This window comes from Hypanus sabinus, unplaced genomic scaffold, assembly GCF_030144855.1.
Source record: "Hypanus sabinus isolate sHypSab1 unplaced genomic scaffold, sHypSab1.hap1 scaffold_322, whole genome shotgun sequence".
Taxonomy (NCBI): Eukaryota; Metazoa; Chordata; class Chondrichthyes; order Myliobatiformes; family Dasyatidae; genus Hypanus; species Hypanus sabinus.
In genome coordinates, this window is record NW_026781230.1 from 237,055 (window position 1) to 259,961 (window position 22,907).

At 45.8% G+C, this 22,907-nt stretch overlaps 1 protein-coding gene and 1 long non-coding RNA gene across 4 annotated transcripts; both read left to right on the forward strand.

Annotated features, from left to right (window-relative positions):
- Positions 1-272: 272 nt before the first annotated feature.
- Positions 273-5,350, forward strand: LOC132388418 (gastrula zinc finger protein xLCGF3.1-like). The gene has a single exon (XM_059960768.1). The coding sequence runs from the start codon at positions 569-571 to the stop codon at positions 1,691-1,693; it is 1,125 nt and encodes a 374-aa protein (XP_059816751.1). The 5' UTR covers positions 273-568; the 3' UTR covers positions 1,694-5,350.
- Positions 5,351-9,645: 4,295 nt separating this feature from the next.
- On the forward strand, positions 9,646-21,461 carry LOC132388420 (uncharacterized). 3 transcript variants are annotated; one of them, XR_009510224.1, is made up of 3 exons: positions 9,646-9,888; positions 14,322-14,468; positions 20,556-21,461. It is a non-coding gene; the product is annotated as an uncharacterized LOC132388420 (long non-coding RNA). The 3 variants fall into 3 exon arrangements; XR_009510223.1 differs by having other exon boundaries at positions 9,648-9,888; positions 14,318-14,468; XR_009510225.1 differs by lacking the exon at positions 9,646-9,888 and adding an exon at positions 13,883-14,168 and having other exon boundaries at positions 14,318-14,468.
- The last annotated feature ends 1,446 nt before the right edge of the window (positions 21,462-22,907 follow it).

The following is a 22,907-nucleotide window of genomic DNA, read 5'->3' on the forward strand; positions in this document are numbered from 1 at the left end:
GAAATGCCCCATTCTTATAGAGACAGGAAAAGCGTCAGGAGATGATTTCTGTCTCCACTTGGGTTGAACTTAACTGTAACAGTGTGATGCCAGGTCACACCTTGACAATCAAGTAATCTCATCTGAAATGTTGTCCTACACCCATTGATGGATTTTGTAAATCTTTTTACAGGTTAAAAATGACAAGGAATTTGCCTACGGGAATCTCGAACACAACACGCCAGTTTTGCTGTCTCTGTCCAGATATTTAAGAACAGGAGCAAGGCATTCAGCCGATCATCCTTCCTGCTCAGACTGTGGGGAGGGATTCACTTGATCATCTGACCAATTGGCACGCCCATTAGTTTACATGGGGGGAGCCCATTCATCTGCTCAGACGGTGGGAATGGATTCACTCAGTCATCTCAACTGAAGGTACATCAGCAAGTTCACACTGGGACAAGGCCATTCACCTGTTCTGTGTGTGAGCAGGGATTCAGTGGGTCTTCCCACCTGTGGACACACCAGTCAGTTCACATTGGTCATCTGAAGAATTTGTGGGGAAGCATTCACTCTGTCATCTGACCTAATGGCTCACCAGCGAGTTCACACTCGGGAGCGGCCGTTCACCTGCTCAGACTGTGGGAAAGGATTCACTCAGTCATCTCAGTTACTGAGACACCAGTCAGTTCACACTGGGGACAGGCCATTCAACTGCTCGCTCTGCGGGAAGGGATTCACTTCCGCATATAAGATACTGAGACACCAGTCAGTTCACACTGGGGAGAGGCCATTCACCTGCTCAGACTGTGGGAAGGGATTCACTTCATCATATCAGCTACTGAGACACCAGTCAGTTCACACCGGAGAGTGGCCGTTCACCTGCTCAGACTGTGGGAAGCGATTCACTGAATTATCTCGACTGAAGATACATCAGCGAGTTCACACTGGAGAGAGGCCGTTCACCTGCTCAGATTGTGGGAAGGGATTTGCTCAGTCATCTCAACTGAAGGTACATCAGCGAGTTCACACTGGGGAAAGGCCGTTCACCTGCTCGGACTGTGGGAAGGGATTCACTTCATCATCTCTACTGAAGGTACATCAGCGAGTTCACACTGGGGAGAAGCCATTCACCTGCTTGGACTGTGGCAAGGCATTCACTTCATCAGCTCACTTACTGAGACACCAGCAGCGAGTTCACACGGGGGAGAAGCCATTCACCTGCTCAATCTGTGGGAAAGGATTCACTTCGTCATATAAGTTACTGAAACACCGGTCAGTTCACACCAGAGAGTGGCCGTTCACCTGCTCAGACTGCGGGAAGGGATTCACCGAATTACCTCAACTTAAGATACATCAGCGAGTTCACACTGGAGAGAAGCCTTTCACCTGCTCGGACTGTGGGAAAGGATTCACTCAGTTATCTCAACTGAAGGCACACCAGAGCGTTCACACCGGAGAGTGGCCAATCACCTGCTCGGACTGCGGGAAGGGATTCGCTTCGTCATCCCATCTGAAGATACATCAGCGAGTTCACACTGGAGAGAGGCCGTTCACCTGCTCAGACTGTGGGAAGGGTTTCTCTTCGTCATCCCACCTGAAGGTACATCAGCGAGTTCACACTGGGGAGAGGCCGTTCACTTGCTCAGACTGTGGGAAAGGATTCACTCAGTCATCCATCCTAAAGACACACCAGCGACTTCACACTGGGTAGAGACTGATCTGCTCGGACTTTGGGAAAAGATTCTCTCAGCCAAATCAACCAGTGTGCATCATTGAGTTCACACTGGGGAGAGGCCATTCACCGGCTGTGAATGTAGAAAGCGATTCACTCCATCATCTAATCTTATGTAGCTCTCAGTTCTTCTGGCAGCTTAACAGAGGGGGTTATAGCCCCCCCCCCCAGTCCACTTTGGCCAAACTGAAGAATCTCGTTTGGGTGGATACTGTGTGATGTGTCCCCTGTGTAATGTGTCCCTGGGGTTCATACTTTCTGTGGACTGTCTCTTTAAAAGGCAAAGAGAACCGAGACTGACGTTGGACACGCTGTTGGATTTCTGCAGAAGTGCTGGGTTGCTATGGTGACCAGCTAATGTTTATGTTCTGTGTGGTTAAGCAAGGTCAGAATGATCCTTTACCGACACAGAACAAGCAAGCGACTTCTTACAGAGAGAGGGGGCGGAGCTATGTGATGGACAGCTGGTGTTCAGCACAACGGTATTTAAACACACGTAACTGCTTTTCTCGCAGGACATGCGGACGCACAAAGGCTAGTGATGAAAGTTTCTGCTGGTTGGACTTTCTTGTACCCACAAGGGTGGGATTTGAGGATTGATAAAGAAGAATCGATCTGTGGCTGTTAGTGCGTGTAAGAGTGACCCTGTGGGATCTACCGGAGAGTCTAACCCTTACCTGGGTTGGGAGACTTTCTCTTGAAGAAGGTGCTCTTGAGTTGGTCACGTCTGGATAACTTGGAAGATTTGATGGGCATTGGAAAAGGTCGACAACACCTGTTTACTTGGATTACATCTCCCTCTCCCTCTGCCTCCTTCCCTTCCTCCCTCCCCCTCCAATCTTGTGAACTAAATTGAACCTACCACTTCATCGTAAGACTATGTCGTTTACCACCTCGGTTTTGGATTTTATATACAGGTGGCTCCCATTTTTCGGACATTTGCTTTACGACAGCTCACTGTAACGAAAGACCTACATTAGTACCTGTTTTTGCTAACCAAAGAGGATTTTCGCTTTTACGATAAAGATGATGACTGCTTTATACGTGAGTTTACCCCGAGAAAGACTACTGTGACCGTGAAGTCTTGTGCGGCAGTTGTGTACGCATGTGTGTACGTGCTGATTTTTTTTCTCTCCAAATCGATTTCAGTTCACTATCTTCCCGATTTTCAGTGAAACTGCACATACATACAATATTTCTACTTTATATAGTGTGTATATTTATCATACCATTCCTACTTTTACTATAGGTTAGCGTTATTTTAGGATTTATGTGCTATTTGGTATGATTTGGTGGGTTATTCTTTGGGTCTGGGAACATCCAAAATCTTTTCCCATTTAGATTAATGGTGATTGCTTCTTCGCTTCATGACATTTCGGCTTACAAATGGTTTCATAGGAACGCTGTACCTTTAGATACTGGGGGAAACCTTTATTCACACCTATATATGCATAACATTGCTAACCCTTGGATTATCTGGTTTAAGTTCACTATTATTAGTAGTTACCAATAAAATAGTGTTTGTTCACTGCAAAACCAGACTCCAAGTGTGCTTAATTGTTGCTGGTAGTTTTATAGGTTTGCATCTATGTGACACCTGAAGTAACAAATGGTACATAATATGTGATTAAACTATTAAGATTTATAATTCTTACTTTGACTATAGGGTTAGTAAAGAAAACAAAAAAAAAAAGAAAATGGGCCCACTCTCTCCATTCACGTCTTCTCATCTCTCCCCAGCAAAAGGCCATGAAAATCTCTCTTCCAGACTCACAAGGAAGAACATTTCTGTCATTAGATAGTCCCACACTCCAAAACCCTGTTATCTCTGGTCTTACCCTAAACATTGCTGCTGCAGAGAAGCCATTACCTCAGCAGTGAAACATTACAGAGAGGCCGTTACATTAGCAGTGACACCTTACAGTGTGTTACACTTGTGACACACTACCAAGTTCAAACTGGAGAGAAAGTTTCAATGAGCTGCATGCTGGATATTTGTCCATCACCGTTGCTGAATGCAACTTCAAGAGTGACTGTCGGTGCTGAACTCTGCAATTATTGCTGCTGCTCACCACACCCAGTTCTGCACCCTGGTCACTGGGCATGGGAGGAGTTTCTTCTGCTGCACATTCACCTTTAATGGGACTGGAGTTTAATATTCTGCATCTGAGACAAATAAACCAGTTCTATTTTAAACTATGTCTTTGGTACTTAGTGAATTTATAACACAACTGGTGTACTCAGGCCTGCTGAACCCGGCCAGTGAATCTGCTCCACATCAGTCCATTTAAATCCTCCTCTGTTGTTTCCCTTAAGTTCTCTGCAGACTGAAGAAGTCGAGATGACTGCAGTTCTAATCTCTGGGGTGATGAAAAATGTCATTGTTCGTTAACCTCCTTAATCACAACATATTTCCACATTATGACTCACTTTCCCTGCTTCTAAAGGGTTGTTGGAAACACCACTGTCCTCGAAAGACTTAAATTGGAATGGAAGCCTAGTTGGAAGTTCAAAGGAGCAGGGTCAGAAACCAGAGGCTGGTCTGCACAGGGCAGAGTTTGGGACTCTGGACGATGGTTCTGGTAAGAACGTATGATGAGGAGAAAGGAATCAACAGTGGGGCATGGCAACGAATGACAGAGTAGCAACATTTGGATGTTAATTGGCAGACAAAATAATTTTGTTGTCTGACTGATGAACAATGCCTGTGGTGAGAGGCCCCATTGGTCGAGGCACATGTGTGTGTTGAGAATGGTTATACCTATTGAGGGAGTTATTCCTGGTGTTTATCCTGTAAAATTATATCTGAATGGTTATTTGAGATGATCCTATCTGTAATAATGTATTGATTATCATATAAATTGTGAGATTATGTCCTTAACTGAATCAGGCTTGAATTTATGGTGCCTTAATGAAGTTACTGTGGTCATTCACCCATTTGTATTTTAAAGCAAGATTTTGGTGAATGACATTTGCCATTTGATTGTACCTGCATAAGTAATCAGATTGAGTTAAACTGCTGCAGGATCCTGGAATGTGTTGAATTGTCTCTGGTTTTTCTTGGCATTTTCTGCATTTAGTGTCTTGTTTGCTTGTATTGCATGTATTTCAGATTTTTTTCTTTTTCTTAAACACCTTGTCCTGCATTTCTGCAAGGAACCCCTCTGTTTCTGGGAAGAGGTCTCCAACTCTCAGTCAGGTGCTCGATGCTTCCTTCACACCATCTAGTCTGCTCAGATCATTGGGATGTCTCCCATGGAGGGTCATACTCATTCCACTGGTTAATGTTTTCTTCCAGAGTGATGACTTATTGTTCTCAGTTGGCCTCTCATTTAAGCTTTCTGGTCTATATTTCTTATCATGATTGCATATACACACATGGAGTGCTGAATCCTGTTTATTTTTGATGAAAATATATATTTAGGTTTTATCTGACTGTTGTGTGATTTTTTTTTCATGTGTGTTATTCCTGTTCCTCCTTCTGTCCAAGGTAGTTGTTAATCTAAGTGGGACTTCGTGTAAATAGACTTTTCTAAAGTCTCTTCAGTTCTTATTTGTCTTTGTAAATTTTACTGATTGAAATGGGACCAAGATATTTTCATTAAAAAAGTCAATCTCGGTATTGATGCAAGTGTTTATTGCCTTTGTTGTATTTGTTACCTATTGAGTTCTGTTTGGCAGGTTTTTTTGAAGCCATGAACTAAATTTTGTCAAAGGTTTTCTGGATTTTACACTACTTTCTATTGTCTTTGCTTGTTGATATTCCAGATACGTGGGTATCGAGTCATAAAGAAGAGTCTTTTATAAGACTCTTCTTTATGTTGATTCCCATCCAGAGATGCTGCTTGACATTCTGAGCTCCTCCAGCACTTTATGTGTAGTTCTCTCCATTTCTAGCATCTGCAGGTCCTCTCATTTCCCCGATACTTATATGTTTCTTGAAATAATGAGCCGGTAGTAGGGCTGTGTGGCTCTTTTTGTAAAATATTAAATAAACTCATTATAATGAGGTTGTATAGGGTTGGAAGGTGTAGAATCTCTGGGTAGAATCATCGCCCTCTGTGGTGGGGATTTACAGACATTCACCACCCTCGGAGTGGAAACATTTCCCCTCATCTCAGTCCCGGGTAGTCCACCCCTGTTTCAGAGACTGGGATCCCTGATTCAACCGGTAATGATGTTGTGCATTTCAATGTTCACCTCTCAGTCTTCGTTTTTTCTAAATGAAAGGGTTATCACATTTGATCTTTCTTCATATGATGACCCCACCACACCAGGGATCAGTCAGGTGAATCTTCATTGCACTCTCTATAACAAATACTCTCTAACCTCTTTGTTAATCCTCTATGGAATTTTCATATTCTTCAGCCCCGTGTTGCCCCAACCAATCACCTCCCACCCATCACTATTTCCACCTTCCCACCTCCCCCTCACCTGGATCCACCTCTCACTCCCCGGATCTTGCCCCATCCCCACCCCTCACCTCTATTCTCTGACTATTTCCCGTCCACTCTCAGTCCAGAGAGAGGGTCTCGGCCCGAAATGTTGACGGTCCATTTCCCTCCACAGATGCTGCCCGACCCACTGAGTTCCTCCGGCAGTTTGTTCTTTGGTCTGTATAACCCGTGTTAGTATGGGGAGCGGGATTTTACACCATATTCCAGGCACAATCTCAATAAAGCCCAAATAATTGTCACTTTGCCCGGCCCATTGGCCCCGCTTGCAGGACAACGGTCTGCCGGTGTTTCCCCCCCATGTGCTGAATCCCTCTGCTCGACACCACCGTGGGCTCAGACATTTCCACAGATGAGCCCCTCCTGTCCCCACCGGGCCAAACATCCTGTCCGCCCCCTCTCTCACCATCTTCATCCTTTCAAGAAAATCCCCCACTCCCTCCCTCCCTCCCCGGGGAACCGACGGGCCGAGCGGTCTCCTCCTACCTCTCAGCGATACATCAGACTCCGGCCGCTGGAGACGCTTCACAAACGCCCCAACTTCCCTCGAAGGGAAATGGAAATAAATCAGAAAGCGGACATTTACTTTGAGGTTTTCTCCGCTCTGAGGAGGCGGTCGGCGCTCGAGTGGGAGACGGACTCAGCGGGGTAACGCCCACTCGGCTTGTCCGCCTCCGCGACTGGTTGTAACCAGCGATTGACATCGCATCGCACCAATGGGAATAGCGCAACTCCTGAAACCTCTGTTGACAGTGGTGGGGGAGGGGCTGGTCACTTGATTATTAGTCCAGCCGTTAAACCGATAAAGCTCGAGCACAGCAGCGCGTGGGTGACGTAAGACAGCGCACGTGAGGGCAGATCCCGGTGTGGGGAGCCCATGTGTGACGTCAGGCTCGTGGGGGGAGGAGCTGTGTGACGTCACCTGTGGGAGAGCGCTGGCATTTAAAAGCACCTCAATGGACTTTTCATTGGGACAACAACATTAATGACGGGTTTCATCACTGAATCCAGTGTTGTGGGATGTAAAGTCCCCCGTTATGTGTCCGGCTGTGCCGTGTTGTTGGTGGAGTGGGCAGCGTGGTGTTTGTCTCGATTCGGGTCACAACACCAGAATTGCCAGCGGGGTCCACACACAGTGTATTAGTGAACAGAAAACCTCAAGTCCCTGCAGTCTTTGTCTCCTGGTAAACTCAACACCCTGACAGTGTGGACAATAGATACCCCTTCCTCTCAGAGTCAGGGGATCACTCAGAAAGCTGATCGCCGAGAGGAATTATATTTATTGGTCATTAAAGTTCACCCAGATTCGTTTGGACGGATTTGATGTGGAGTTCAGGGAGTCACAGTGAAAGGGCCGGACGGCTGAACTCTCTCCGTTGTCCAAACATCCTTCCAGCTGAGGCGACATTTCACCTGTGAATCTTCCGGGGTCGCCTGTTGTGTCCGCTGGTCCCGATGCGGCCGGTTCGACACTGGTGACAGCGGCTGCTCCGCAGTTGTGCGGGGTAGGGGTGTTTATTTTCGGGGGCTCAATGTTTGTTCCCTTTTGTGCGGGGGGGGGGGGGTGTGGATTGATGATCGGGATGCCGTTCTTTTTTATGCTGGGGTTGGGGTGGAAGTTTGATTTTTCTCTCTGAACGAATGTCATGCTCTTTGTTTCTTGGCTCTCTGGAGAAGGGATAAAAACTCAACTGGAGTCGGGGTGATGACTTCTCTGTAGGCTGACACGTTATTATTTGGGATTCGGCCGATCAATGTAGTGCCGTCAGTAAATCTGATTAGCAGATTGGAACCCGCCACTGCAGCCCCACAGTGCACTATGTACTGATTGCAAAGCTACGAAATTGCATGTGAATAGCCTCCCCTCCCCCAACTCCACTCTTTCTGCGTCACCAGCAGACTGGGGCATCTCACATCTCGCTGCCTCCTCCAGGACATTAAACTGTGAACAACTGTGGTTAGGGACTGATCTCTGGGGTACTCCAAACGCTACCTCCTTCCAGTCTGAAAACGACCCACTCATCCAGCCACACACTACCGGCAGTTTATCGATCTCCAACGAAAAAGCCTAATCACCTACTCCTGAGGGTCAATACCATTGCTGACTCTGAGTTTACCACCGTCAAATGCCGGGAGGGACATAATAATCAGAAAGTCTCTCGTCACAGCCGTGTAAATAAAATGTGATCTCAGTGGGTGTGTGGCGCATGCTCAGAATGCGAAGGAGACAGACAGACTGAGCCAAGTCACAGACTGATGAAGGGGAGGAATGATCCATTTTGACACAGAGAGGGAAGCAGAGAGTTTTATATTGTGCCTGATACCGGAACTGTGGCCAGTTAAAAGATGAGTGCTGAATCCTGTTTATTTTTGATGAAAATATATATTTAGGTTTTATCTGACAGTTGTGTGATTTTTTTTTTCATTATTAGTCCAGCCGTTAAACCGATAAAGCTCGAGCACAGCAGCGCGTGGGTGACGTAAGACACCGCGCACGTGAGGGCAGATCCCGGTATGGGGAGTCCATGTGTGACGTCAGGCGAGTGGGGGTGTCTGACGTCACCGTATTTAAACGAACCAAAATGGGCGTTTCTTATTATTTCGGTGAGACAACAACATTAATCACGGGTTTCATCACTAAATCCAGTGTTGTGGGATGTAAAGTCCCCCGTTATGTGTCCGGCTGTGCCGTGTTGTTGGTGGAGTGGGCAGCGTGGTGTTTGTCTCGATTCGGGTCACAACACCAGAATTGCCAGCGGGGTCCACACACAGTGTATTAGTCAACAGAAAACCTCTCGTCCCTGCAGTCTTTGTCTCCTGGTAAACTCAACACCCTGACATTGTGGACCATAGATACCCCTTCCTCTCAGAGTCAGGGGATCATTCATACAGCTGATCGCTGAGAAAAATTATATTTATTGGTCATTAAAGTTGGCCCAGATTCGTTTGGACGGATTTGATGTGGAGTTCGGGGTGTCACAGTGAAAGGGCCGGACGGCTGAACTCTCTCCGTTGTCCAAACATCCTTCCAGGTGAGGCGACACTTCACCTGTGAATCTTCCGGGGTCGTTCGTTGTGTCCGCTGCTCCCGGTGCGGCCGCCTCGACACTGGTGACACCGGCTCCTCCGCAGTTGTGCGGGGTAGGGGTGTTTTCTTTTTTATCGTGGGTCGATATTATTGTTCCCTTTTGTGCGGAGAGGTGGATTTTGGTGTTTGATGATTGGGATTCCGCTCTTCTTGATCCGGGGGGTGGGGTGGAAGTTTGATTTTTCTCTGTGAACGACTTTCATGCTCTCTCTCTGTTTCGTGGTTCTATGGAGAAACAAAGCTCAGCGTTATTTATGGATACCTGCTTTAATAATAAACTAACCTTTGAACTATCCACTCCAAGCGGGACTTCCCGGTGTCCAAACATTTTCAATCCGATTACCATTCCCGTTGCTACCCGGCCTGCTGTGTTCGGCCAGCATTTTGTTTGTATTGCTTTGGATTTTCAGGATCTGCAGACTTTGTCGTTTTTTTACCTCTCCGTTGTCCGTCCCGCCTCCGAACACTGGTGGCGCTGTGCGGATCTCCAGCCACTGGTGGCGCTGTGTGGGTCTCCGGCTGTCGGCGACGATGTGCAGACCTCCGGCAGCCGGTGGCGCTGTGGAGGAACGCTGCTGAACGCATGCGCGGTGCCGAGTTCTGTTGTTGGCGGTTCTCCGATTCGAGCAGGGGTGAGTAGGGAATGATCCCGGTGTTGTGTAACTCGGGGGCCGGTTGCATTGGGAAAGGTCTGGGCCCGAGCTCTGCTGGACGGCTGGAGGGGGCGTGCAGTGCCAATTTTTTAGGTGCTGGAGCAGTACCGGGGGGGGGGGGGTTGGGGTTGGGGTGGGGGCGGTAATTGATAAGTTCGTGGCCTAAGTTAGGCCTGAAGTTATACAGCGTTCGGTATCTGCACGTGTAGTTTAACTCTTTGAGTGATTATGCAGAAAGTTTGAAGTTAATAACTTTTGTGGTATTTCTGTTTGACATAATTGAAAATTGCTAAGTTTTGTAAAATTGAATCTTTCCACCTTGGGCCACGAACTTATTAATCACCCTTAGTTTGTGACACCCAATTTGTGTACCTGCTCATTTCATGTACTGGGCAACTTCCTTGCCCCATTCGTGTAATGAGCAGGTACACAAATTGGGTGTGACATATATAGGGCTTCTTGTAATGTCAAGCAATAAACCAGATGAAAGGAATATATGAATTTCAGAGCTCCACAGAAATATAGTTATAGCTAAAACATTAACAAGATTTTAGCCTATCACTAGATTTCAGTGTATAACTGGTACAATTAAACATAAAATTCTTAATTTAATAATATGACAAAGTATTACACGGTTGCACTTAACTGATTATCATAGAATATAATTATCAAGCAAGTAAAATAACTTTGATTGCTTCGAAGACACAGGGTTGTAAGTGAGAAAAATGTACTTTAGGATTAGCGAGTAATCCACGGACCACCACAGATGTAGCCTTACTAATACGACTGAGTCAGAGCAGACGGCCGCAGCACTTAGCAGTGTTCCTCAGAGGTATAAAAATAACAAAAATAAAGCAATTCAGTTTTTACACTTTTAGCCCCTAAATTGGAACCAAGTAATCAAGTATGAAAAAAGAAACTCTGATGAACTATTGCTAAAGCCACGAATATTGCTGAATATTAGTCTCAAAAGCTGTAGGTTGTCAACTCTGCCTTGTACTGTTTGTCTCGCAGAAATGGTTGGACAGGAAGTGTACCTGTGAGTGTCGATACTCACAATATCCTCACATGACATGGTTAGACCGATACAGACACTGTTTAGTCTTTAAATATATAAAAAGTTAAACAAGCTTGAATCTTTATTATTATCGCATCTATACGAATAGAAAAGATTGTATTTTGAAAGTCATAAATGTTAAGAGGGGAGGAGAGCAACCATTTGGGAGGTTTGGAAATGTGTTTTGTCTCATTCATTACCTCACTAAATTATTCTTCTTCCTTTCAACACAAAGGGAAAAAGAGCCTCTTTCCAATCAGCTACAGTTGGTGGAGCGAGGCCAAGGGGTTGATCTGCTATTAATGATAATTGAAATGACGTAAAACTAGCTTAAATCCCAGAAATGTCTTGTTTTCCATTTGGCTTGGAAAATAAAACTAAATTTATCCAGGTTTCGAAGTGGATTTTGGATGATTAGCTTGTGTTTTTGATCAAAGTCAGATCGAAGATAAGTGAGCAGTGAATTTTTCTTTCATTGTTTTTAACTTTTAAACTTGGGTTTCAATGTTCATTCCTTGCTGAATATAGCTCCTTCATGGTATCCAATGGTACCCATTGCAAAGAGCGGAAGAATGCTCACATTTGTGTACAGGGATTTCCCAGCTTCCTCGGCCAATGGGTCGAGCGAGGAGGAATTTCACAAATAACTAAATAAAAAGCAGTCACAGCTCCAGGATTTCACCAAAAACGATCAAATATCCTAATGTTATTAGTGGTATTTTTTCCCCACCAGCCAACACTTTCCAACACCCGCTTCCGTAAAATTCCCTCTATTTAATATCCGGGGTTGTTAAATTCCGTACTTGCTTATTTTGACTTTTTTCCAGAGGTGTCAGAGCGGCGCTCCGGTGAGCTCTGATAGCACTGCACCCCTGAATGTATGAGACTGTTAAATGCAAAACCCCGAACAATGTCGATGATCAGAGGGATCTTAGACTCCAAGTTCATCACTCCCTGAAAGAGATTGATCGGGTGGTTAAGAAGCAAATGCAATGGTTGTCTTTATTAGTTGAAGCACTGAGTTCAAAAGTCATGAAGTTGTGCTGCAGCTTTGTAAAACTTGTTAGCCCACATCTGGAGTGTTTCATACAGTTCTGGTCGCCCCCATTCTCGGAAGGATGTTGGGTCTTTGGAGAAGGCGCAGGAAAGGTTTACCAGGATACTGCCTGGATTAGAGGGCATGAGCTATAACGAGAGGCTGGGCAAACTTGTGTTGATTTCTCCAGAGCGGCGCAGGCTGGGGTGAGACTGGATGGACGTTTATAATATTACAAGAGGAATAGATAGAGTGGACAGAGGGTATGTTTTTCCTGAGGGTTGAAATGTCTGACACATTTAAGGTGAGAGGAGATGTGAGGGGCAAGTTTGTTTATTTCCACAGAATGCTGGGAAGCTGGAGTCTGTGCCTGGGATGTTAGACCGCCCGGTCACGTGATCCCATTTGCCCCTTCCATATAACCACAGATGTAACGATCTCTTTGTGCATGTTCACAATCTCCAGATGGGCGGTCACTCGTCCTCCAACTTGCCCGAACTCGTCTCGCTTCCTGAGGCTCCTCACATTTGTCCTGGAGCTTTATGGCTGTTGTGTCTTCTCCCGGATTGGGGTGGGTGAGGAAGCAGAACGACCCAGGTTTTGGGGATCTTTGATTTCACTGCCTGCTTTACCGAGGGACTGGGAAGTCTCGGGGGGAGGATGGTTTCTGTGATGTGCTGCTCTGTATCCAAAGGTCTCTGCATTTCCTAGCAGTCACAGATGGAGCAGTTACCGTGCAAAGCTTGAAGTGTCTGGATGGGAAACTTTCTATGGTGTGTTGATAAAAATCTGGTGAGGGTCAAAGTATATCTGGCAAAGTTCTTGTTATTTTTGCTAATTCTGTCATTTTAGAATCTTTTGGACAATAGTATGTACTATTCATTCAGTACCTATGTGTTGCTGGAGGACCATCAGTGATCGTCCTTGATCCCTTCTCCCACCTGGTTCCATCTGCTCATCTTGTTCAACCTCTGTCCAGTCTCCTCACAACCCCAACCCCACTTCAGTGATATACATCAACCATCTGGGTCATCCTCAGTCCGCCTTGTATCCCACCTCCTCAATGTTATATATCAACAAACTTTCTTCCAACCCTTGTCTTCATTGTGAAGTGTTCTTTTGTACCTTTGGCCTCGCTGATCATTTCCAGAATCAGTTATTGTTAGCTGGAATGCCGGAGGGTCATCAGGTCCCTGTTCTGTTGTGCATTGGTGTGGAGGTGCTAGTTTATGAACAGTGACGGGCTGACACACTGCAGCATTTTACTGGCAGCAAAGAGTACTGGGAGAGTTGGTGCTTGGGCTCTAATCCTGTGATTGGCTTTCCAGGCAAATGGAACTGTTGTTGTGTTGGCTTGGACTTTGGTTAGTGCTTCTACAGATGGGGCTGGATGGATGTCCTTCTTCGAGCAGCTGGACATTGGTTGTGGGGAAATCCCGGATTGCACTACCCAGTGTGAGATGTGGGGACAATGTGTGAGACTCTCAGGGTCGGTGAGTGGCAGATTAAGCTGTGTGACTCTGTGAGGTTGGGTCCTGGGATATCATAGTTTTTCATCCAGGTAAAATGGACCTGGGGATCGAGCTGCTTGGGCTTATGAGGTGTTGAGTGAGTATTTCTGGTCTTGGTTCAGATGTTTGTTTCTGGAGTTCCTTTGGAAGCAATGACTGCCAGTCTGAGGAGAGGATGATTCCCACTTCCATCCTCACAGGCAGAGGCTGTGAGTAAATGAGCTGTTCCGTGTTTACAACTGTAGATATAGACCCTGAGTTTGGTGTTCAAACTGTGTTTGGAAATTCCTCCCCCCCCCCCCCCCCCGCCTCACTGTCACACAGTGGAAATCAGGCAGCTGTGCTGGAGATCTACACTAAAAACTGAAAATATTTGAAGTCATTCTGATGAAGTGTTATTAATTGAATTGTATTGTAAGCTATTCCTTACCTGCTGAGTGTTTCTGGTATTTATGACAGAAATTAATATATTCATGATTGCTAAGTACCTTCAGGCTAACAGGAGGAAGACAGGAATATGGTGTTGGAATGAAAATCAGCCGTGGCTGAATGGTGGGCAGACCATATGGATCGAATCACCTAATTCTCTTCCTGTGTCTTATGTCTTACCATGACTGAATGACGGCTCCTTCTTATCCCATATCGTCTGTGTCATGTGAGGGACAGTAAAAGATTGTTCACTGAGATCATTATATTTGCCTTCAATGTTTAAATTTCAGTGAGTTTTGTTCCTAGTAACATTAAGCAGAAATGTTTGGTCCTCCTTTTCATTGTGAACGTGCTTCATTCTCTTTCACGTTAAAGTTAGACCTGCAGTGAGAGATTTATTGGAAGAAAAACCACGACTGAAGTCGAGGGAACAGCAACAAGTGAACCAGCCCGAGGATTGAGAGCACCGACTGGAGAGAACCCATCTGACTCGGAGATTCCAGTGATTCAGTCAGGAGAAAGTTTGGTGAGTCTCATTTACTCAAACACTGGTCCTTTAGACATTACATACCTGCACAAAGGAAGGTAGGAAATAGTTGGGAGTGAGACAGAATGTGCCCAGAAGAACCAGTTATGCTTCTATCAGACCCAGTTGTGAAGAAGCCCCCCCCCCCCAATATTCCCATTAAATGTTTCGCCCTTCACCCTTAACCCATGTCTTCTGTTCTTTTTCTCCCCTCGCCTCAGTGGAAAAAGCCTGTTTGCTTTCACTCCATCTATACCCATCATAATTTTATATACCTCTATCAAGTCCCTGCTCATTCTTCTACTCTCCAAGGAATGAAGTCCAAAACTATTGATCCTTTCTCTGTAACTCATGTCCTCAACTCCCGGCAACATCCTTGTAAACCTTCTCTGCACTCTTTCAACCTTATTAATATCCTTCCTGTAATTAAGTGACTAAAACTGCACACAATACTCCAAATTCACCCTCACCAATGCCTTATACTGCCTTACCATAACATTCCAACTCGTATACTCAAAACTTTGATTTATGAAGGCCAATGTACCAAAAGCTTTCTTTACTACCCTATCTACCCGTGACGCCACTTTTAGGGAATTTTGTATCTGTATTCAAAGATCCATCTGTTCTACTGCACTCCTCAGTGCCCTGCCATTTACCTTGTATGTTCTACCTTAGTTTTTCCTTCCAAAGTGCAAGACCTCACACTTGCCTGTATTAACCTCCTTCTGCCATTTTTCAGCCCATTTTTCTAGCTGGTACAGATCCCTCTGCAAGATTTGAAAACCTTCCTCACTGTCCACTACACCTCCAATTTTTGTATCATCAGCAAATTTGCTGATCCAATTTACCAAATTATTATCCAGATCATTGACAAATAACAATGGACCCAGCACTGATCCCTGTGGCACACTACTAGTCACAGGCCTCCACTCAGAGAAGCAATCCTCCACTACCACTCTCTGGCTTCTTCCATTGAGCCAATATCTAATCCAGTTTACTACCTCTCCATGTATACCTAGCAACTGAATCTTCCTAACTAACCTCCCATGCAGGACCTTGTCAAAGGCCTTACTGAAGTCCATACAGACAACATCCACTGCCTTTCCTTCATCTATTTTCCTGTAACCTCCTTGAAACACTCTTGTTAATCATGCCCTACCATACGCAAAGCCATGTTGACTCACCCTAATAAGTCCCTGTCTATCTAAATACTTGTAGATCCTATCGCTTAGCACCCCTTCCAATAAGTTACCCACGACCGACGTCAAAGTTACCCTATAATTTCCTGAATTACTTTTTGAGTCTTTTTTACCCAACAGAACAACATGAGCTATCCTTGAATTCTCTAGCACCTCACCCACAGATAACAACATTTAAATATACCTGCCAGGGCCCCTGCAATTTCAACACTAGTCTCCTTCAAAGTCTGAGGGAATACCCTGTCAGGTCCAAGAGATTTATCTACTCTGACTTGCCTCTAGATAGCAAGCACCTCCTCTTCTTCTTTCTGTATAGGTTCCATGACCTTAATTCTTGTTTGCCTTACTTCCATTGACTTCCGGCCAATTTCCTTAGTAAATACAGGAGCAAAAAAATACATTTAAGATCCCCCCAATTTCTTTTGGTTCCATTCATAGGTGACCACTCTGATCTTCAAGAGGACCAATTTTGCCAGTCTCCCTCGGTGCTGGAGGCCTGTTTCGTCCAAGGAGCCCTTGGCTCTTTGGCTTGAACCAAGGGCAAACCCTGAAGGTGGTATGGGGAACCACCAGTCCTGTCTGTCGCCAAAAGTAATTTGGAACTTTGGCCAGAAATGCAATGCCGTCTCTTCCTTTATCGTCTCCAATCATCATGACTGGGAATTTCTGTCCCTCGAGGGGTGCAAAATATTAGTTTTCCTCAGTTGAGCACCACGTAGGGTCATAACACGGAGTCACATGAGAGCTGGCCCCTGGCAGAAGGGGTTCAAATGAGGTGGAGTCCAGATAAAGTGCCCACCACTGGGTGGTCAGAGGAAGCTATCAGTTGTTCGCAGTAACAGCATGATATCCTTGTCCGTGCATAGAATCTCGACGTCCAACAGACAGAGCAAGTCTCTCCCTACGAGATTACACCCCCGTCTGGTGGTGACAGTAAATGAAACCTCACACTGCTTCCCCTGGAATTCCACCTGCTGTGGCTGGGTATGTGAATACGTTCGTTCCGTGCCTTAGCTGGAATCCCTTTTCCGATACTATTTCCTGATCGAGACTGGTTGTGGTTGCCCCACATCAATCATAAACGGAATTGAAATTCCAGCACCTGTCAATATTACACTGGGCTCTTCCTGAGGGATGATACTCAGAGTAGGAGGCATCCTTGCTTGTCCATTTCTAAACGGGTTGTTGTCCCCATCTGTCCCTTGGTAGGTTTTTGATCCCATTTCTGATCCCCAGATGTAGCCCGCTCGCATCCTTCCTGCTGAACATGTTCATTTTAAATATTAGTTCCCTTCGGGGTTGATCGGGATTCAAAAGCCGGGTCCCAATAATATGTCAAAGCTCGTCTCATTCTATTTCAGTCATTGTCAGGCCAGTCCATATTATTTGTTTTAATCCTGTTGGCTAACTTTGTTGGTAAGCATTGGAGCAGTAGGGCATTGAACAGGGGGGACAGATTCCCATCATTAAATGTTTGGTCTCCTGTGAAAGTGCCGTAGCAGGCCACAAATCACTCCCAACAGTCTGGTCCTGATTTCCCCAGGGTTATGTTTGCATCTAGGTACTTTAGTGATGCTACAGGTTGCTGGACAGCCCTTTCCAATGCTTGAATGATCTGGTCTGTCTGTTCATTCTCATTATGGTTTTCCGCCTGTAACTCCTGATAGGTTTGGTATCTCAATTCTGCCTTCCATTTCCGCCCCTCATCAGTTGACAGAATCCTGCAGCAGAGACCGAATAAATCTTACGGAGTCGCATTAAACATTTGTGTAGTACTCTGGACACACTGAGCAAACTGTGCTGGATTTTCTTTTCTATCTGGGGCCTGAATCATGATCATTATCGTTTCTTGAGGCTTCCAGGGTGCATACACAGGAATCACCATAAGACAAAGGAGCAGCAGTCGACCATTCAGCCCATCGAGTCTGCTCCTCCATTTCAATATGAGCTGATTCAATCTCCCCTTGAGTCCCATTCCCCCGCCTTCTCAGCATAACCTTTAATGCCCTGACTACTCATATACCTATCAATCTCTGCCTTAAATACACCCAATGACTTGGCCTCCACTGCCGCTGGTGGCAACAAATTCCACAGATTCACCACCCTCTGGCTGAAAAAATGTTTTCGCATCTCCATTCTGCATGGGCGCCCTGCAATCCTCAAGTCATGTCCTCTCGTACTGGACTCCCCCACCATGGGAAACAACTTTGCCACATCCACTCTGTCCATGTCTTTCAACATTCAAAATATTTCTGTGATGTCCCCCCGCATTCTTCTAAACACCAATGAGTACAGTCCAAGAGTGGTCAAACGTCCCTCATATGTTAACCCTCTCATTCCTGGAATCATTCCAGTGGATCTTCTCTGAACCCTCTCCAATGTCAGCACATCCTTTCTTAAATAAGGAGCCCAAAACTGCACACAAGTGATGTCTTACCAGTGCCTTATAGAGCCTCAACATCACATCCCTGCTCCTATACTCTATATTCCTCTAGAAATGAATGCCAACATTGCATTCGCCATTTTCACCACCAACTCAGTCTGGAGGTTAACCTTAAGGGTATCCTTCACAAGGACTCCCAAGTGCCGTTGCATCTCAGAACTCTGAATTTTCTCCCCATTTAAATAATAGTCTGCCCGTTTATTTCTTCTACCAAAGTGCATGACCATACACTTTCAGACAATGTAATTCAATTGCCACTTCTTTGCCCATTCCCCCAATCTATCCAAGGCTCTCTGCAGACTCTCTGTTTCCTCAGTACAACGAGCCCCTCCACCTATCTTAGTATCATCAACAAACTTAACCACGAAGCCATCTATTCCATAATCCAAATCGTTGATACACAACGTAAAAAGAAACGGCCCCACACGGACCCCTGTGGAACACCACTGGTAACCGGCAGCCAACCAGCATGGGATGCCTTTATAAAACAACACACAAAAAATGCTGGTGGAACACAGCAGGCCAAGCAGCATCTATAAGGAGAAGCACTGTCCACGTTTTGGGCCGAGACCCTTCGTCAGGACTCAATGGGAATGCCTTTATTTCCACTTTCTGTTTCCCGCCAATCAACCAACGCTCTATCCACGTATGTAACGTTCCTGTAATTCCATGGACTCTTATCTTGTTTAGCAGCCTCATGTGTGGCACCTTGTCAAAGGCCTTCTGAAAATCCAAATACACAACATCCACTGCATCTCCCTTGTCTAGCCTACTTGTGATTCCCTCAAAAAATTACACTAGGTTTGTCAGGCAGGATTTTCCTTTAAGGAAACCATGCTGAGTTCAGCCTATCTTGTCATATGCCTCCAGGTACTCCGTAACCTCATCCTTGACAATTGACTCCAACAACTTCCGAACAACCGCTGTCAAGATAACAGGTCTATAATTTCCTTTTTGCTCCCTTGCCCCTTTCTTAAGTAGCAGTGTGACATTTGCAGTCTTCCAGTCCTCCGGAACCATGCCAGAGACTATCGACTTTTGAAAGATCATTGCTAATGCCTCCGCAATCTCCACTGCTACCTCCTACAAAACACGAGGGTGCATTCCATCTGGTCCAGGAGATTTATCTACCCTTAGACTATTCAGCTTCCTGAGTACTTACTCTGTCGTAATTGTGACTGCGCACATTTCTCTTCCCTGACACCCTTGAATGTCCGGTATATTTCTGATGTCTTCCTCAGTGAAGACTGATGCATAATACTCGTTCAGTTCCTCCGCCATCTCCTTATCTCCCATTACAATTTGCCAGCATCATTTTTTATCAGTCCTATATCTATTCACAAAGCCTTTTACTCTTTATATACTTGAGAAAGCTTTTAGTATCATCTTTGATATTATTTGCTCGCTTCCTTTCATAGTTCATCTTTTCCCTCTAAATGACCTTCTTAGTTTCCTTCTGTAAGCTTTTAAAAACTTCACAATCCCCTGTCTTCCCACTAATTTTTGCGTCCTTCTATGCCCTCTGCTTTACTTTAACTTTGGCTTTGACTTCTCTTGTCAGCCACGGTTGCATCCTTTTTCCATTCGAAAATTTCTTCTTCTTTGGAATATATCTGTCCTGCACCTTCCTCACTTCTCACATAACTCCAGCCACTGCTGCTCTGCCGTCCTTCCTGCTAGTGTCCCTTTCCAGTCAACCTTGGCCAGTTCCTCTCTCATGCCACTGTAATTTCCTTTACTCCACTGAAATACCGACACATCGGATTTCAGCTTCTCTTTCTCAAATTTCACAGGAACTCAGTCATGTTGTGATCACTGCCTCCTAAGGGTTCCTTCACTTCCATCTCTCTAATTACCTCTGTTTCATCACGCAATACCCAATCCAGTACAGCTGATCCCCGAGTGGGCTCAACAATAAGCTGTTCTAAAAATCAGTCTCAGAGACATTCTACAAATTCTCTCTCTTGAGATCCAGTGCTGACCTGATTTTCCCAATCCACTCGCAAGTTAATATCCCCCAAAATTGGAATTCCTTGGAATGTAGAAGATTGAGGGGAGATTTGACAGAGACGTACCGAAATCATGAGGGTTATAGATGGGGAAAATGCAAGCTGGCTTTTTCCACTGAGATTGTGTGGGACTACAACCAGAGGCCATGGGTTAAGGGTGAAAGCTGAAATGTTAAGGGGAACATGAGGGGAAACTTCTTCCACTGACGGTCATCCGGGTGTGGAATGAGCAGAAAACCCAGCTGGTCCATGCGAGGTCAGTTTCAACTTCTAAGAGGGTTGTATAGGCACCTGGATGGCAGGGGTACAGGAGCAGACAGTTTAAATAGTTCAACACAAACTAGATGGGCCAAAGGGCCTGATTCTGTGTTGTGCTTTTCTATGACTGTGACAAGAACCTGAAATAATATGATTATTTTTTAATTCCTTTTAACAGCTGTGCGGACCAACCATTCATCTGGGCAGGAAACGTTTACATGGCTTCAAAACTGTGGCACTTCACATTGACAATAGATAAAAGAAAATCCCAGCTGCACGTCAACAAAGGGTATTTGTGTGAGAGTGTTCAGTTACTTTGCGGACAGGCACTCTTGCAGCTCAGTGGAAACAGAGAATAATACCAATGGAGAGAGTCAAACTGAGCCAGGTCACAGATTGGTGACGGCAGAAATGCCCGATTCTTATAGACACAGGAAGATCATCAGAGAGTTTGATGGTCATTCCAGATTCCTGCACTGTGCCCAGCTGGAAGATGATTTCTCTCTCCAACTTGGGTTGAACCTCACTGTAACAGTGTGATGCCAGATCACACCTTGACACCTCAAGTAATCTCGTCTGACATATTGTCCTTCACCCATTGATGTACTATAAATCTTTTTCAGGTTAAAAACAACAAGGAAATTATCTACGGGGAGGTCAAACACAACACGCTGTTTTGTTGTCTATGTCCAGATATTTAAGAAGTGGAACAAGGGATTTACTCGATCATCATTCCTACTCAGGCTGTGGGGAGTGATTCACTCGATCATTATTCCTATTCAGACTGTGGGAGAGATTCATCGATCATCTGACCGACTGACATGCTGTCAATTTACACGGGGGGAATCCATTTATCTGCTCAGTCATCCACTCTAATGGCTCACCAGCGAGTTCACACCGGGGTGTGGCCATTCACCTGCTCAGACTGTGGGAAGGGATTCATGTTGTCAGCTCACCTACTGAGTCATCAGTCAGTTCACACGGGTGAGAGGCCATTCACCTGCTCTGACTGTGGGAAAGGATTCACTTTGTCATCTAATCTTAAGCTACATCAGCGAGTTCACTCTGGGGAGAGGCCGTTCACCTGCTCAGAATGTGGGAAAAGATTCACTTCATCATCTCAACTTAAGGTACATCAGCGAGTTCACTCTGGGGAGAGGCCGTTCACCTGCTCAGACTGTGGGAAGGGATTGGCATTGTCTTGCCACCTACTGAGACTTCAGTTAGTACACACTGGTGAGAGGCCGTTCACCTGCTCAGAATGTGGGAAAAGATTCACTTCGTCATCTCAACTTAAGGTACATCAGCGTGTTCACACTGGGGAGAGGCCGTTCACCTGCTCAGACTGTGGAAAAGGATTCACTCAGTCATCCCACCTTCAAGCACATCAGCGAGTTCACACTAGGGAGAGGTCGTTCAACTGCTCAGAGTGTGGGAAGGGATTCGCGTTGTCATCTCACCTACTGAGACATCAGTTAGTACACACTGGTGAGAGGCCATTCACCTGCTCAGAATGTGGGAAAAGATTCACTTTGTCATCTCAACTTAAGGTACATCAGCGAGTTCACACTGGGGAGAGGCCATTCACCTGCTCGGACTGTGGAAAAGGATTCACTCAGTCATCCCACCTACAGGCACATCAGCGAGTTCACACTGGGGAGAGGCCGTTCACCTGCTTAGACTGTGGGAAGGCGTTCACACAGTTTGCTACCCTACAAGCACACTGGTCAGTTCACACTGGGGAGAGGCCATTCACCTGCTCAGACTGTGGGAAAGGATTCACTCAGTCATCCCACCTACAAGCACATCAGCGAGTTCACACTGGGGAGAGGCCATTCACCTGCTCAGACTGTGGGAAAGGATTCACTTCATCATATAAACTTAAGGTACATTAGCGAGTTCACATGGGGGAGAGGCCGTTCACCTGCTCGGACTGCGGGAAAAGATTCACTTCGTCATCTCAACTGGAGATTCATCAGCAAGTTCACACTGGGGAGAGGCCGTTCACCTGCTCAGACTGTGGGAAAGGATTCACTCAGTCATCCCACCTACAAGCACATCAGCGAGTTCACACTGGTGAGAAGCCGTTCACCTGCTCGGACTGTGGGAAGGGATTCACTCAGTCATCCCACCTACAAGCACATCAGCGAGTTCACACTGGAGAGAGGCCGTTCACCTGCTCATTGTGTGGGAAGCGATTCACGTTGTCCTCTCACCTACTGAGACATCAGTTAGTACACACTGGTGAGAGGCCGTTCACCTGCTCAGAATGTGGGAAAAGATTCACTTTGTCATCTCAACTTAAGGTACATCAGCGAGTTCACACTGGGGAGAGGCCATTCACCTGCTCAGACTATGGAAAAGGATTCACTCAGTCATCCCACCTGCGAGCACACTACTCAGTTCACACCGGGGAGACTCTAGACACCTGCTCGGACTTTGGGAAGAGATTCTCTCAGTCAAATCAACCAAATGTGCATCATTGAGTTCACACTGGAGAGACCGTTCACTGGATGTGTGTCCATCACCG